Below are 16,336 nucleotides of genomic sequence, written 5' to 3'. Positions count from 1 at the left end.
TATCCGGGAAAGATGTGTCAACATTTGTCGAGTGGATGATCGCGAATGAAAATATATATACAGAGAGGAAAGGGTGGGAGTATCGAAAGTAAACGTGTTCTCTTTGCTTAGACGTAGGAGGAATATCAGAGCAGAAGAAAGCTATAGATCGATCGATCGATCCGTAGCTGCGATTTCGAATCGTTTAAAAGCTGGATGTCGATAAACTTACTCGACGAAGTAAGTCATATGCTTTTTGTATAGAGCTAACTAAAATTCTAAGCGATATTTGCCCATAACGTTTATCAATTTCGCGCTGCGGTCGCGTTATGTCATGGAGTAGTTTAATGTCACGAATATTTATTCGCAATTGCGGTATTTAAAGTAACTGAAACCGTAAACGGTCGCGTACGTTCCAGTATCCTTGAACAGGTTGTATATACCAATTATCTCATTTAACGCTTTGACGGCCGCTTGTTTTAGCCAACGTTCAATTCGGAGAGTTTCCCAGTTTCCATACGCGAAAATACGCGATACCGACGTCAACAGCCTCTGGCAGTTACGAGTACATCAACGGATGCCCCCCGTTCCGAAATTTTTTCTCGAGAGAATTACACAAATATCAGTTGAAACACCCGAAGGCGAGTAACAACAATCTGTATTCGCACGCTAATCAGTATAGACAGCCGTGTCCGCGACTTCGTCGCTCGAGACACGCGAACTTCGTGCCTCTAGGTCCCATCGACCCTGAAGACACGTTTTCTCCTCGCACGAGTTCTTCTCGACCGTTTAGACTCAACTTTAAACAGTTTAGACAAATTGTATGCCGCGACACGTCTCTGCGACGGTGTTGCAATTTTCTCGTGCGACGTGCCAGCGTAAAAATGGAATTTATATCTTTTTCGAGGCGCTAAATCTGTGGCTGTTATTCTCTACTTCTGTCTAGAGATACTCGAGTGATCGATTCTATTTAGTCATTTTCGGAGAAAGTTTGTTGACCCTTGCTCCGAGCCTTCGGATGCTATCCTATGCGGCTGTAGCATCCAAAGGGTTAAGAAATCTGAATTCAAACGTCGGCATCGTGATTTCCAGGCGATTCCACGACCATTCGAGGATTCCACCCCCTCCCTGACGATTCATCCCTCTACCTCTGATTCCTATACTTCTTTTTGTTCCGTTCGAATAGGTAATATCGCGACTGTAAAAAAACGCCTCGTCCACGCTTACGGTACAGAATAGAGTCATGAAGTCGACATTACCTCGGAATTGCTGGTGGCGACGCTGGAGAGACCCGGCGACATGGCGCCGGTCATAGGATCCGGGCTGGCCGCGACAGGATTACCGTGCGACAGCACCGTGGGAGCGTGAGGGTGCGAGTGCGGGTGGTGTTGCTGGTGCGGGTGCGGATACGAGGCTAGATGAGGATGCTGTGGCTTCTGGTGATGCACCGTTGGTCCTGGCGGTGCGCTTTGAACGACCATCGGCGAGGACGTCGGCGCGATTTCCGAATTTTTGCCCAGGACGCTCTCGCTACCAGCACCGTCGATCGCCCCTCCGTGAAACGACTCGTGGAGATACTGCCGCACCTGATTCTTCTGTTTCTGAACGACATGATACCGCGTCGGATTCTCCAATAGCGTGCGCACCTACGAACAAATGCACCTCGGATTCAGTTTAATGGAAACTTGAAAAATTGGATCTGTTGCGAGCGTTTGTCTGGCTCCTGTTATCAGGCCGTGACCAGGGTAACGAATGACGCGACAGGGTTGACGTACCAGGCGAGGGTAGTTGTACATTTAGCGGTGTGACATAGTTAATACAGCGAATACCCTCTTTCTGTTGTGCGAGAGGTGTTGTAGGGATGGTTAATTCTTTTTAACTTGAATTATACGAAGACTTCTGATGGAGTATAAATGTAATATTGTAGGACATGAATTGAAATACGTGAACCCACGTCAATTTTCGAAAAATTAGTAGAGATCATGCCAAGCTATAATTGCTAATGGAGGAGATTGGTCCTCTTACTAGGTAGATGCGTATTAGTCCTTTAGGTGTAGAATACCACCCATACAAAATTTCGAACAAATACATAAATATTTACAGAAATATATCCGACACGCTCTCGTGAGGCTGTATGAGAATCGTACAATACTTCAACGGTTGTTTATAGTCGGCTCACAATTGATAGTGGATTAAATCAGACTTGGAAGATGTATAGAGCGAGCATGTGACTTCGGAGTCACGCGACGACGCGGAGGGTTAATCTCCATGTTAGAATGTTGCAGCGTGCCGCCAATGTTCTTTAAATTTCGTCTTTTACGAATCGTCTTTTTCAAATTACAATAATTATTCATGATTTAGGACCTTGCCAATTTTTCGCTGCCCAGGTCAGACCAAAGGCAGAAGCCTCTGATCCGCCATCTCTCGGTCGCGTTTGTTACTCCGAGAAGCTCGCGGCTGAAGCGAGATAGCGAAACGGAGGATCTAAATGTCGCGAAGGGTGTACAAAATCCGCGGGAAAGATCTGCCGCGGTAGCCTTCGTCAGTATCAAGGATCGATCGATCCTCCTGCGCGACTGTCTCATTTGGACATTCATGCATTTCAAAGGTTTACTTTAAATGCATGAAAAAGTTGTCGAAATTTGAAAATTCATGCATTTTACGAGCTTACTTTAAATGCATGACAAAGTTGTAAAAGTTTAGGAATTCATGCGTTTCGTTAGTTCGGTTTAAATGCATGAAAAAATGATAGAAGTTTAAATATTCATAAATATTAGAAATCTACGCGAACGTGTACGAGAGTATCGTCCGATTCTGGTCAGTTGCTGCTGTCCTACGTGTAGTTAGAGATAGTTCGAGAAGTTCCAGGGTTGCTCGTAGATGGCTCGATCCCATCGCTAGCGGCCTAAGTGGTATAAGAACGTACTTGCAAGACTTGCGGCGGCACGTCCACCCCGATGGTCGAGAGGGACGCAGGGGGCACTGGTCTTGGAGGGGCAGCCGCTGGCCTCTGCTGCTGCAAGCTCTGACGAAATTCCGCCTCTCTCCTCTCCTGCTCCTGCAGCTGCTCTCTCATCAACTGGAGCTTCAATTGCGTGCGCGAAGTGGGCGTCGCGGTCTTGAACGTCGGTGGACTGAAAACCATCGAGAATAATTTCGATCTTGTTGCACGAGACTTCTATTTACCTGCCACGTGTCCGTGCGCACCCGTTCGGGAACACGTCGGTCGGTCGTTTATTTTTAACGTTAACCACCCGAGCTATTTACCCGCGAGTCGGGTCGAAATTCTGGAAAGTTCGAGCCAAACGTGACCGGATTCTCCGACGATATACACCTTGATCGTTTAACCGCGGAACACCGAGACATATAGCCACGGGAATAACAAACGCCAGAGGAATAACGCGCGCATGATTCAAAGGAGTTGATAGCTCAGGATGGGTCGGTCGGTGCGGGTCCATCGACTGTTCTCCGAGCTCGAAGCGAGCCCCGACTAATCGACGTTCGAGCCAACGTCCAGGCATTTTGCCTACGAGCCGTTCGATCGCTCCAATTGAAGTCGTTGAACAAATTTTAATTAAATGGTAATTATGCTATATACCCTGCCTTTTTGTGCTGTTTATCGATCCACGTTATTGCTATCTATCGGTACCGTACCATCAACATTGTTTTATTGAAACTGGAGAAAGAAAGAATTAGGAACGTCTTTCGCGCAACCTTCAGCACAGGCTGAAAACCTATGTGCAATCAGGAGTATAGTTGATTTTAGAGCGTCGATGTATCAGGCCTGTAGCTGACACAGGGACATGATTCATGTCAAGGAACGATAGCCTAACTCTCGGTGTACAGTGTCAGTAGCCGAGGTCGTTGATTGCGTTTATCAACAAACTCGAGAATACGTGAAATGACGTACATTCCATTTGTATTACTTGAGCAGGCGCATCTTATCAAAACAAGGAAAACGAGATCTCCGATCGTCGAGGAAAGAGCAAGAACGTTTTGCATGCAAGAACGTGTCCCGAACGGAAACATTCGCGACGTAATTTTATTAACGAGAATGGTCGAACGGGACACTTGTTACAAACAGAGGAAAATTCGTTGAAACGGTTGCAACGCTAAGACGATCGCTAAAATTGAATTTTGCTTCATCGATGGTCGAAATAAACGGTACGTAAATAAATTGAGGAGCATGTTTGAGCAATTAGCGACGTAACTTTTCACGGAGAGGACCGAGCGTGGATCGCCGAGCGGAACACTAGAGGGGAATCGAGGATCGCGGGAAGCATCTCTGGTTCCCGCAATCTAGCGCGTCTGGTGGAACGTTTGTCGCGGCGACGCGACAGGCTAGCGAGTCGTCTAAAAGGTATTCCCATTTTGGGAACAAAGCCAAGCTGTGGCCATAAGAAAACCAAAATAGAGGGATTGCGCAATTTGGACCGGGATTCGATTCCCGTCCCCCCGGTCGCGATCCGTTTCCTTCCTTCCGGATAGCGTCGAAGCCGCGGCGCGCGCGTTAAGTTGTTCTCGCTCGGCTTTACTCGAACCGATCGAGAACCTCCGTCGGGTCGTTTCGCGTAAGTATGTATTCGTCGCGCAACTGTCGACCGTTACGCAACCATCTTCGACGAAAAACTAAACGAGTTGTCCTACATACAATAGTATATTGTTCCGTTCCTTCTCCATTCGGCGCGGCGTTCTCGCGCCTCCGCGCTTTTGTATCCGTTATCGCATCGATTCGACGATCGGTTTTATTTTCATTTCGTTTTGTCGCGACACGGAATTCGCCCGGCGGATCGCGCGCGATCGTGACCAACGTTTCAATGGAACGTGCGAAAATTTCATCCAACAACCGGGGGCAACGGAATTTTTGCGCAACCCCTCCAGAACGGTTTTAAAATCTTTTCCTCGACCGTGCGAGGCGAACAAGGTCGTAGAAAGTACGTTGCGTATTTATACTCAACGCCAGAGTTGGGTGTGCTCCAACGGAGTTTTTATCGTAATAATAACGCGTATCAGAAATGGACAGTATTCTTGCGTAGCTAAAAGTTTCGCGTGACAAACAAAAAAATACGGATTTTTTACACGTTAGCTGTTACCTCGATAAAAATGGAAACTTCGATTTTATAAACGAAACTCTGCTATCGGTGCATGGCCGTATATTTTTCGAAGCGTCGCTTCGTTCCGTTCCCACTCTCGAGATCGCCTATTAACCCTTTAACGCACACGCCCATGACACACAACGACCCGCATTAATACGTATTGGGACACCATGGCAATTCGTGCTCCATTCCTTTCTATATAAACGTAATAAGCGCTTAACGAATTAATTCTAGCGACACGACCATCAACGATACTACATAAAGGGAGGCGAGCAAATTCCATGGAAAACGAACAGGGAAGAAGCGGCGGAAACGAAAACGAAAGGATGCCTCGCGAAGCGCAACGAAACGAAAGTCTCCCGTTACTTGCGATGGAATTCAAAATCGATTAAAGCGAATGCTGTCGCTTATCGTTTCCCTTTCTCTTGGAGTAGCCTATCGTTCTTGTCGCTCCGTATAAAGACTATAGAAAGGATACTTGTTCTGCGTTAACGTGGCTGCCGTCTGTACTTGAAGTAACTACGAAATATTGGAAATCGAGAAGTACGTGGGTATGCTTCAGGATAAGTTGGATTTCTTCGCTAAGATGTTGTTCTTTCTTCGAGCGAGGAAAGTTTATTTTCGTTGAGACAATAGAGGACTGTTTGCTTTATATTCGTGCTAAATTTCAAGTCAAGCGGTCTGCTGGTTCCCGAGGTATCATGCCAACCAATTTGAAAAATGTCATTTAGAGAGAAACGGCTGTAAAGTTGAGCGTATAGCGCGAGGGTATAAACAGAGCTCGGTTCAAAGACCTATATAACACTGCCAATTTTTCGAATTTCTAAAACTCAGTACTCGCGTTGTATTATTGTACCATTGCTCTTGGACTGTCGTGGCGTGGCCTATAAAGATAATCTCATCACTATAACCACTATAATTCGACACATGATTACGTTCCTATAACTTCTTAAATATTAGTTTCCTTTTCGTGTTAATATTCGTAAGCTTTGTAAATTAAAATACTCTCCAATCTCTAAAAAAAATGTCCAATTACGACCTATTCTCCAACCGATAGAAATACCTCCAAGCACTTTGGAATCGATCGGACCCGCTCGAGGAGAGCAACGAGCTCGACATTGGGAATGAAAGGAGCCGGAGTATGTAGGAAGCAACGAAAATTGGCGGTGCGCGATTACTAGCAAAGTCGACGAAAGATCTACGCGCAAGATCCAAGGACGCGCGTATATTTAGACGCAGTGTTTACGATCGAGGAGAACGTAGACGTACCGGTAAAGAGGAGCGGGTAATGCGGCGAATTTCCTTTCGGTTAGAAGCAGTCTCGCGACAAACGCGTTTTCACGCGTGAACGCGAAAGCGGGGATGGGAATGATCGACGAAAATACGGATTGTAAACACACGGAGGGTTGGGAACCACGGTACAGGAATGCTCGCATAACTGAAACGATTTTACCTCGGGTAACCGAAATGAAGTCGTCCTCCCACCACTGTTTAGATTTCTTCAGCCGCTGACAGCTGCGAATACAACGTCCAGCTGACCGAACTTGGAAGCGGCGCAGCATGCGTACGGAGCCACTAATGGAGACAATTATTTTCCGGTGAAAATAGTATCGATGGATCGACGAAATTTTACCAACTAATATTTAGCGAAACGTTCCTGAAGAACTACTTTAACTACGCTCGATTAAAATGACAATCTATCGTTGATATTCTCACGAGGATTCGATGGTAAATATAAACGTTTTTAGTTTGCATTGGTGGCTGTCGAATCGATACGTATGCAGCATCGCTTCGAAGTTCGGCGCGACGCTTACTTTTCACGCATCATGTTTACTCGTTCAGATATTTTACGCGTGGTAATCTCAAATGGAAAACTATGCGTAACTCTCACTTTTTAAGGTCCTTTTAGACGGTCATATCCATTCTCGCGGTTCAGTTTCAGTTTCAGTCGAACTGTTAGTTTTTCCTATGAGTAAAAATGAAACAGAAGAACGGAAACAAAGAACTGACGGGATGGATAGACGTATTTGTTTCATTTCATTTCTTGGAATTCCTAAGTGTAAACAAGGGAACAGCGAGAAGCGAACGGACCAATGGTATATGGTTGCTCGAGGTTAATATTTGATAAAATAGCGATTCAATATTTCCTCCCTTAAACGTTATATAGAAAATTCAAGCATCTTAAATTTCTCGACACCTGTTGCCAAACACCTGGTATGCTAGTGTGTTCTCTCTTTTTGCATGAAAAAGCTGGCGATTATTGCCTCGGGACATAAATTCACGCCTAGTCGATATCGTTTCATTTACGCGGCCGATACTGTGTAAAGGAGAAACGCAAACCAAGTTGGGTAAATCTCGAACCGTCGTGACAGTTCTGTATAGGGATGTTCGATTCTGAATCGATCATCTGGAAAATCAATTGATTCGATAAATTTTGATGGATACCAGTTGGAAAATTGGTAAAGTTTTGCTCACCAGGGGCTATAACATTACTATTATATTAATGTGATAGGATATGTAATAAAATAAAAAAGAAAATTGATTCCTTCGACCGCTCCAGTCGCGAATTTCCCCTTAACTTTAATAATCACGCTATTTGACTCGAATTTTCGGTGGTTCTGATCGAAAATCGATTCCAGGATCGATTTGTTTCCGGAAGAATCGAACATCTCTAGTTCTGTACCAGCCTTGCGGTCGAGTGGCGCGAAACGGGCGTGCGTAGGCAATGTTCGCGACGTGCCCGTTGCCGCGGATGGTCCCCGCCAAGAGCGAAGACGCGGACGCCGTCCCGTCGACGATCGACGGATCCATTTCGAGGATCATGCGCAGATCCTCGTCGATACCAATGTGCACGCGCACGCGTTGCTCTCGTTCTTCCCGCAGCTCCCGTCGTTCCTCCTGTTGATTCGAAGTGGACGGGCAACTCGTGGTCCGAGATATGCCCTCGAACGCGTAACTCGTGCACTCTGTCCTCTCGCGCGTCGGGCACGCGTACGGCAACGAGTTGGTCGCCGTTTGACCGTAGAATCGTGAAAACGCAGACGGGATAAACGACGCGTACGACTGCGTCGGCAACGGCACCGACGTCGACTCCACTACTTCTTTCGATCCCACTTCCAATCCTGGTGCAACGACACGCGCCACTGCCGAACGTGACGCGTTCGTCCAATTAGGCAACGATTTGCTCGCGTTCGTTCCCGTCGACGTTGTCGTCACAGTCGGCGTCGTCGTTTCGGTTCTCGCGCCGATCGAGGGACGACCGACGTCGTTTATACGATTCAATCGCGACACTAGATCCTCGAACTCGACGATTTGTCGCACCGTTTCGGACGATATCTCTTGCATGTCCTCCGTGGGAGGTGGAAACGCTTCGCGACCAAACGAGTCGAGGCGTCGAGACGCTACTAAGGCCAGGTTTTGCGCCACGTAGCTGTCACAGACGCCGTCGACGACGACGACGCTGTCAACGTCGAAAAACCGGCGCTCGTAGCTCTAAACCTGGATCCGTTGCGTTATCCCGTTTCCCTTCCCACCCCTTTTTAATTTTACCCGCGCTTCGCGCACTCGCGCGCCGATGCCAAACTCCCGTGAATCGTTTATCCGCGAACGTTCAGCCAGCAACGTGGACCAGTGTTGTCCGAATAGGCATCGCGACTCGGTACAACTCGATACCAGAATTTACGCTCGAATCTATTGTTCGTCGCGGTATACTCGCGCTAACAACCGTCGATAAAATAATTTAACCGATTAATCCAGTCTGTTTCGTGCAGAAAGTTTGTTCTGGAGATAGACGCAAAAGATAAGCCGACAGGTTCTTCCAGGAAAAAACAAATCGTAAATAATCGAGTTTGTCGTAAGATTTGCACGTGTGCGCCCTCTGGAAAGTCAAACATCGACGTAGACTACAGTGTATTAAAGTTTTAGCGAAATCTGAAATCATGCACGATAGATCGTCTCACTTCGGCGTAGATCGGGACTAATGTGATCGTCGTCCGTCGCGTATTTCGGCTAATAGAGTCCCGTTGATTGTTTTATTCCACTTAACAACGAGAGGCCGGGCTAGGCGCGGCGAGGAGAGCGAGATTCAATTCGATTCTCGTTCGAGCGCAGTCGAGATCGAGAGCGCGTGCGCAATCGCGAGGAAAAAACGGCGGGTGGACCCGACGCGAGTCGATCGCCAACGATCATAACCGAAGAAAGTTGAGAACCAGGGCCGTCTTAACAACTTTGCGAGCTTGTTGAATTTGTTTCGTCTAGGAATTTTTTCGAAAGAAAAGGAAAAGATAATTTCGCCACACGAACGTCGACTTAGTTTAGGAGACAATGACAAACCTTGGCAAACATTTCCCAATGTCGTGGGAAATGTGTCGAACGTTTCACAAATTTATGTTAGATCGTGGAGCCCCTGGACAAACGCCTATTACGCGAAGACGACACTGTCCAGAACGTACAAAAGAGTACGAGCGAGGAATGGTGCACGAAATCGAACAGCCTGCAGAGAGTGGAATGTTTCCGCACCTCGATCGCGCGAGTACGTAAACACAAGCAACGATACAACTTAAAAACCAAATGGCGCGTCGAACTTTCCAAACTGCAACGCGTGTATCGTAACGAACGTAAACATGCAACGTACCTGCCGGTACTGGGCGCTCGGCTCTTCAATTCGTAGTACATGATGTCTTGCGCCGGTGTTGACAAGAAAGATAAGGCCTGCTCCCAGTCGTCGTCGTCGTTTCCATTTACGTTGGTCGGGTCGTCGACGTGGATACCTTTGTCGTCGCATCGACGTCCTGACAGATCGGCCTCGCGGTGCTCCAGATCGGCCGTGATCGCCGCCAGATCGAAGCCCATGTCGATTCCGGATTCCTCCATTCTCGTGATCCTAGGATCGCGACAGAGGCGCGACGCGGCGCGTACCACGGCGTCGCGACGCCACCGATACGGTTCACGATAAAACGTTCACGATTCGCGGCGAAACGTTGCTTCGCAGCTAACTTTCGTTTTCGTTGGCTCCCCACTGGCAGATACCGAGACGGACGCGTGTCGAGCGATAATCGGAGCGAGAGACGACAGTCGCGGGAGTCGAGAGCCGCGCGAGAACTGCGAACCGGGGGGCTAGGGACGGACAGACGGATGGGAATATGTAGAACCTTGCTCGACCGATATGCTCGATGCTCGATGGCCCGACGTCTCGACGCGGGACGCGGGACGGGGAAAGTGTAGATCGCGAGTTTCTCGCGAACGAGCATCCGCGAGCTTCTGCCGGCTACCCCCATCCTCTATCGTTGACGACATGCGAGAGAAAGCGGACAAACGAGAAACGGTAGGCCGTAGACTCTCTCTCGGCCCGATGTCCGCGGCGGTTCGTCGACCGTGAGAAAAATTCCCGCGGAATTTGCGAGCTCGCTGACGCTCGGAGAGACGTCGATACCACTCGCCCGTTAGACCGAACGATCACCACGAGATCGTTTTATCGCTCCCCCGAGGCCTCTTCGCTGCGAATTCGCGGGAAATCGAGAGAGACTCGAGGAGAAAAGCGCGCGATCGCGGAGCGAATCACACCGAGCGTCTCTGTCTTGTTCGTTTGTTCGCTGCTCCGCCGCGAGTGGAGCCCCTCGCGCGACTTACCCCCTCTACGGATCGCTTTATCGCGAGTGTGGGAAGCCGTCCATCTCTCCCGCGTTCTTCCACCATTTCAACTAATTCCAACGATACAGGGGAGTGGGGAAAGGTCCCGAGTTTCAAAACACGCATTTAACAATTTAACTTGGCCCACTTGAAATCACGACGCCATTTTTCTTTATTGCCCGCGCGACGCGATCCGCTACGAGTGCAGACATCTGGCGGTGGACTCGTCGCTCTTCCGAATCGCGCGCGAATTACTGCGCGCGCGCCAACTCGGTTCCGAAATTCTATAATCTACAGCTGCTTTATTCTAAAATTCCATTAATTAACCGAGGTATTATTAAGGTGAGCATAGTTATTCCCTTGTCGTGCCTTGTATCATGTTTTTAACCGCTTCAACATCACAGCTAATGAATCACTGTAAACAGAAACGAATTACAGTGGCAAATGTCACTATTTATCATATCGCCAAACGTTGATGATGTTAAATGGAATTATCGGAACATTGAACAGAATGGGAGTGTGTTTATTTGAATAATAGATGATACGTACTCCGTGTAATAATTCATTATTTAAAGCGAGCCGTTTTTTCTCGTATCGAATAATTATTCATCCCAAATATTGCGTATTATTGACGCGAATGGTGACGCAAATTTGTGGAACAAAATTAAAAGTACAGTTCGTTCAATTCGAGTAACATGGTTGATGTAAACTGGATAATAGTATCAAAAATTGTAATAATTAACATTTACATTCAGCTTGCTAAAGTTTGTTCGTAGTGGGATCCAAGTGGGGCCATCGTAGATTGGCCCATGCCTCGACAAATCGTTTTCGCCGATAAGATTATCGCTACTAATCGGTCAGTTTTTGGGCCAAACGGAAAAGGAATTTTTTGCGTAACAGACGATGACTTGTTACAAAGACATGTTTAATAACCGAACTCGTGTATCCTTATCGAACAATAAAGATGGTGCAAGTTCCGTTGTATTTGTTTCTTTTCCCGTTTACTTACGAAATTTGTAAATATGCTGACATCGAAGGCTGGATCTGTCGAGGAACGAGTAAAGTAAATCGACCAGGTGTAACTCGGGCCAGTTTCGGCTGAATTTCAGACCGAGGAGCGATTCAATTTGAGTTACATCGTGCCGAATCGAACAGATCCGATGGATTTACCGTTTTATTATAATTTCGCGTTCCTCTTGATAGTGACGCTAGGTACAGACGGCATCGAGGTGTTCGGCAAACAGAAACGCTTTCCTCCAAACATAGCGGGAAAGCTGGACGAGTACTGGAATGCGTACAAGGTACAAGCTGCGAACAGAGACATTCCTACGATTTTAAGTATTATCCTAAAAGTTTCTTTCGTTTTATAAATAAGTAATACATACACAATATTTTATGTTTCATGTTGCATTACTGAATTGTGTACGATTCATTTTGCTAAGAAATTAGATTGTCTATTTCCGTAAACACTGCCACGTAAAATGATTGAGCGCATCTCGAAACTTTTGGGACAACCTAACATAATTCGATCTAACACTTTTTCTCTGTAACCGTCGCGATGGTTTCGTTATAGAGTCGCTACAACAAAACCTACTCTGACAATGAGGAGACTGCCAGGAGGTTGGCCTGGGAGGAGAATCTGGTAACGATTTATAAACACAACATGATGGCAGCAGCCGGTCATCACGACTTCACGCTACGCGACAATCACATGGCGGATCTCGGGACCAGACAATACATGCGGGACATGGTTCGTAGTCGAGAAGACGTATCTCGAATGCTATTCAGCTCGTTTACGCAGAGCGTTTGATACGCGTGCCAAGTTCTTGATTCGTAACGAAATTGGGGTGTAAACGGTGACGTATGAAACTGATATGATACGTCCGAGGAAGGCGTATCGAGTCGAAATATTTCCAACGTTACTCGTATACTTTATAAACGGATGAATTCGAGTTAGAAATAAAAATAATTCTTGATTTGCGATGCTGATAACGTAAGGACTTTCACAAGTACGAGTAACACGGAGAAGAACCGTTCTCGAAGGGTAAATATTCATCTCCTCGAATCGCTTCGATTTGTCGCTACGAATAGAGACAGAGGTTGACCCAAAGTTGAACGAGTTATCGGAGCCCATCCGGCGGACAGCAATCGTCCGAAAAATTGAAAGAAAATCGTTCGCTCTGGACTATCGATCATTTTGTCCGCAGGTAAAATTGATTCCGAGTCGCAAACGACGCGTGTCGCAAGGGCCGATGGTCGGGGCGGTTTTGCACGACCCTCGACACATTCCACGCCAACTGGATTGGCGCGAGAAAGGATTCAAAACTCCTGCGCAAAATCAGAGGGACTGCGGTAGCTGTTACGCCTACTCGATAGCTGGTAGTATCCAAGGCCAGATCTTCAAAGAAACCGGCATGCTGATCCCTCTGAGCGAGCAGCAGCTGATCGACTGCAGTGCGTCCACCGGAAACATGGGATGCTCCGGAGGATCTCTGAGAAACACGCTGAGGTATCTCGAGAAGGCGAAGGGGTTGATGGCGCAAGAACATTATCCCTACAGAGGAAAAGTATGTTTGCTTCGACTTTGTTTTAATCTACAATTTGGTTAACCTGTTCTTAACCCTTTCTGTCTACGTGAGATAATGGAGAAAGCTTGTCTTTCCATTCTCTATCCTGATTTTGAGGGTTCGTTAGAATAAGAACCCTTAACTGGTACTAATAATCCGTTATTAGGCGCCCGTTTGTCGTTTTACAAACCCATCACCTTCGAGTGGGGTCAGATGTGACCCTAAAGCACCGACCTTTGGATAATTTCTTGGAGCTCATTGTCTACGTGAGATTCGTTCGAATCAGAGTACGCGTTTGTTATTGTCGAGACCTTAGGAAAACCACGTACTCGAAAACATATTTACCAACATACCGCATTCTCTTTAAGAGCACGATGTTTTATTTCGATAAACGAGGAAGGGAATAAATATTTTCGATCCTTTATAAATTCCCTTTGGACTTCCTACTGCTCGAATGTGGTTTCGTTATCGCGGTACGCTAATACACCGCGATAAAACATTTCTTTCTATTAAGCAGATTAAATCTGGACAGAGAGGGTTAAGGAACGCGAGGCACGTTCGCGCGATGCAAGCTACTCGCGTCGAGATTTCCGTCCTCCCGTTTCGTAACGCTTATCTCTGCGTGCTGATTCGGGTATACGAACGTATCCAGGGCTGATGTAACGAAACGGTTTTCGTCCAAATTGTGTATGTACATCGCGGATTCGCTGGAGTCAACAAACGTTACGCAAAGTAATCGATGTCGAAAATGAGCGTAGCGACACCGTGCCCCTCCCTCCTTTCGAATTACTTTCGTGTTACGTCATCCGTGGCCACGCTTCGGGCTTCGGTCGTATCGGGAAACACGGGAAAAACGATTAAACCGCGGCGTTTGCTTTGAGAGCAGCAAGGCCGGTGCCATTTCCAGGAACACATGAGCGTCGTCAACATCACATCGTGGGCGGTGTTACCAGCGCGCGACGAGCGAGCTTTGGAGGCAGCTGTGGCGACCATAGGTCCAATAGCGGCCTCGATAAACGCCAGTCCGAAAACTTTTCAGCTCTATCAGTAAGTATATCTCGTAACCCCACCCCCCCCCCTCCTCCCTTCCTCTACATTCGAAACAAATTAGTTTAAACGTCTGGCTCTTTCCCGGATACATAGCTGCCGGTTTGTTGACACGCCTTTTGCTCTCCGCTTTGATTCCTCGTCATCGCGGATGCTGCTTCGCTTCTTCCTCTTTTATTCGTCGCGTTCCTTATTTTTCGTGGTCCCGCTCCTGCCTCCCCTTTGCCGCGTTTCATTTCGATTCAAAACAAGAATATTTATAACGAAACGCAAAAGTAGGAAAAACCTCTCGAACCATATTTCACGATTTATCGTGCATACATATCGAATCCTCTGTATTTGTTATCCTATCTCCGTACTCGTACGGAGTGCACCGCGTGCACTTTGTGTTTTAGATAAACGGTTTTAGGGAATCCAGAGCATGTGGCGGACTCGCTTTCTATCTCCATCTCCCTGCCAGGCTGACCTTTGTGTTGCATTTCTCGGTGGAAGTGGGAATCGGTTTTCTTTGTATACGAGTCGACGCAACACGAGCACTTTTACGCGACTCGGGTCCGTAACTCGTCGTTAGGAAACCAACGACTTGGTCGCCGTCGTTGGTTCCGTCTGTTCCGAAACGAACTAACGAGGAATCAGGAAGGAATTTTCGACACGCAATCGGCTCGTGTTCGACAAATGTTTACGCGAAAAATGAGAATACGAAAACTTGTATCGTTCCCCTCTGACGGATACACGAATAGATTGGTCCAGTTGCGCGATAACCTTTGGTGCATCGTTCACGCGATGACCCTGAAGCAACAATGGACCAAAGTCATTGGATTCGCGATTCGCGATCGAAAAGGGCGCGGAAGTAAACGTCCGTGGCCTGGTAATAGACGTCCAAAAATTTTTTTTTTTTTTTACTCGAATAAACGCAACGACAAATGCCTCTGTCACTGTTTCCGTGCTACCCTGTGCCATCCATGTACAGCGCGGTTGCGCGCGAGTCTATGCGGTATTTTTTTTTTTTTTTTTTTTTTTTTATATATATATATTTAATAGCCTGTCTAGGAAAAGGAAGGTTTATTTTATTTTACCGTTTTGAATAATTCAAAGGAGAGCCACGAAAATACGTTTGAAAATGTTTACTTTGAAAGGCACGTTCCTCCTTTTATTTGATTCTTTATTGTTTCAGGCACAACGCTTGGTTTTCACTTGTTTATCTGGCATCTGTATATTGTTCGAGTTAACTCGGGCGCAGTAGTCGTTAACCGGTCACGCTGTTTGCTTGCCTCTAATTTTCGTTTTGTCTTCCTTTACTTACTTTTATCTCGTTATCGTTACTTTTGTTTTTGTCAATTATCGTTAGTTATTTACATAGACTGTTTCGTCAGTCCTGTGGTATCTTTCACTTTGCGGGAGGCTTTAATGCTTTGTATTCGACATTTTTTTTTTAATCCTTGATCTACGCTCGATCCGCAGCACGGGAGTTTACAACGACGAGGTCTGCAGCTCCGACATGGTGAATCATGCTATGCTGATCGTCGGATACACGCCGACCGAGTGGATCTTGAAGAATTGGTGGGGCGAGGAATGGGGTGAGAACGGGTACATGCGCCTCGCTAAGAACAAGAACCGATGCGGCATAGCTAATTACGCAGCGTACGCAAAAGTTTAATCGTATATCGCTCGACGGAGTAGACATTCGATATTATTGTTTTGCTGGTCCTGCTGTGGCGCTATCGTTACCAATAAACATCGTTGAACTCGACGATTTCTGATCGCGAGCGTTAATAATATTCCGTAGTTTTATCTGTACCGTAGATAGATTAATTATTTTCTTTTGTTACGTTTTATTATTCGTTTAACTCTATTTTTTCCCTGTTTTCGCTCGCGTTTTATCTTTACCTCTACGTTTTATTTCCAGACGTTGTATTTCGTAATTTATATGATTCAACTATCTGCCTCCGGTAGTGAAATAAAATCTCCGAACTCACGTTGTTCCACGCATGATGTACCGTTGCTTACAGCTTCCACTAC

The 16,336-nt window shown here is 46.6% G+C and overlaps 2 protein-coding genes across 5 annotated transcripts in view; one reads left to right on the top strand and one right to left on the bottom strand.

Moving 5' to 3' along the window:
• The window catches only part of LOC128887820 (microphthalmia-associated transcription factor), a 33,582-nt gene extending 21,892 nt beyond the window's left edge, over positions 1–11,690 (bottom strand). Inside the window, exons 1-3 of one of the 4 annotated variants that reach the window (XM_054144179.1) lie at positions 9,709–11,690; positions 2,906–3,113; positions 1,239–1,625 (exon numbers count right to left, since the gene is read on the bottom strand). In XM_054144179.1, coding sequence (XP_054000154.1) covers positions 1,239–1,625; positions 2,906–3,113; positions 9,709–9,947 — 834 coding nt within the window. In that variant the 5' untranslated portion in view covers positions 9,948–11,690. Of the gene's footprint in view, positions 1–1,238; positions 1,626–2,905; positions 3,114–6,528; positions 6,629–7,758; positions 8,508–9,708 lie in introns of those variants that run through there. The other 3 variants (XM_054144178.1, XM_054144180.1, XM_054144181.1) reach the window with 3 other exon arrangements.
• An 87-nt stretch (positions 11,691–11,777) lies between these two features.
• On the top strand, positions 11,778–16,304 carry LOC128887827 (procathepsin L). The gene is made up of 5 exons (XM_054144196.1): positions 11,778–12,004; positions 12,277–12,453; positions 12,911–13,270; positions 14,157–14,317; positions 15,779–16,304. The coding sequence occupies exons 1-5, from the start codon at positions 11,864–11,866 to the stop codon at positions 15,972–15,974; spliced, it is 1,035 nt and encodes a 344-aa protein (XP_054000171.1). The 5' UTR covers positions 11,778–11,863; the 3' UTR covers positions 15,975–16,304.
• The last annotated feature ends 32 nt before the right edge of the window (positions 16,305–16,336 follow it).

This window comes from Hylaeus anthracinus, unplaced genomic scaffold (genome assembly GCF_026225885.1).
Source record: "Hylaeus anthracinus isolate JK02 unplaced genomic scaffold, UHH_iyHylAnth1.0_haploid 11989, whole genome shotgun sequence".
Lineage (NCBI taxonomy): Eukaryota > Metazoa > Arthropoda > Insecta > Hymenoptera > Colletidae > Hylaeus > Hylaeus anthracinus.
This window is presented reverse-complemented; position numbering and strand designations above follow the sequence as displayed.

Bases quoted from the DNA above. Each gene is read 5' to 3' on its own strand.
- LOC128887827 (XM_054144196.1), top strand. From the start codon at position 11,864: ATGGATTTACCGTTTTATTATAATTTCGCGTTCCTCTTGATAGTGACG. The intron at 12,454-12,910 runs GTTCGTAGTCGA...TTTTGTCCGCAG, and splicing joins GACAATACATGCGGGACATG to GTAAAATTGATTCCGAGTCG. The intron at 14,318-15,778 runs GTAAGTATATCT...CTCGATCCGCAG, and splicing joins AAAACTTTTCAGCTCTATCA to CACGGGAGTTTACAACGACG.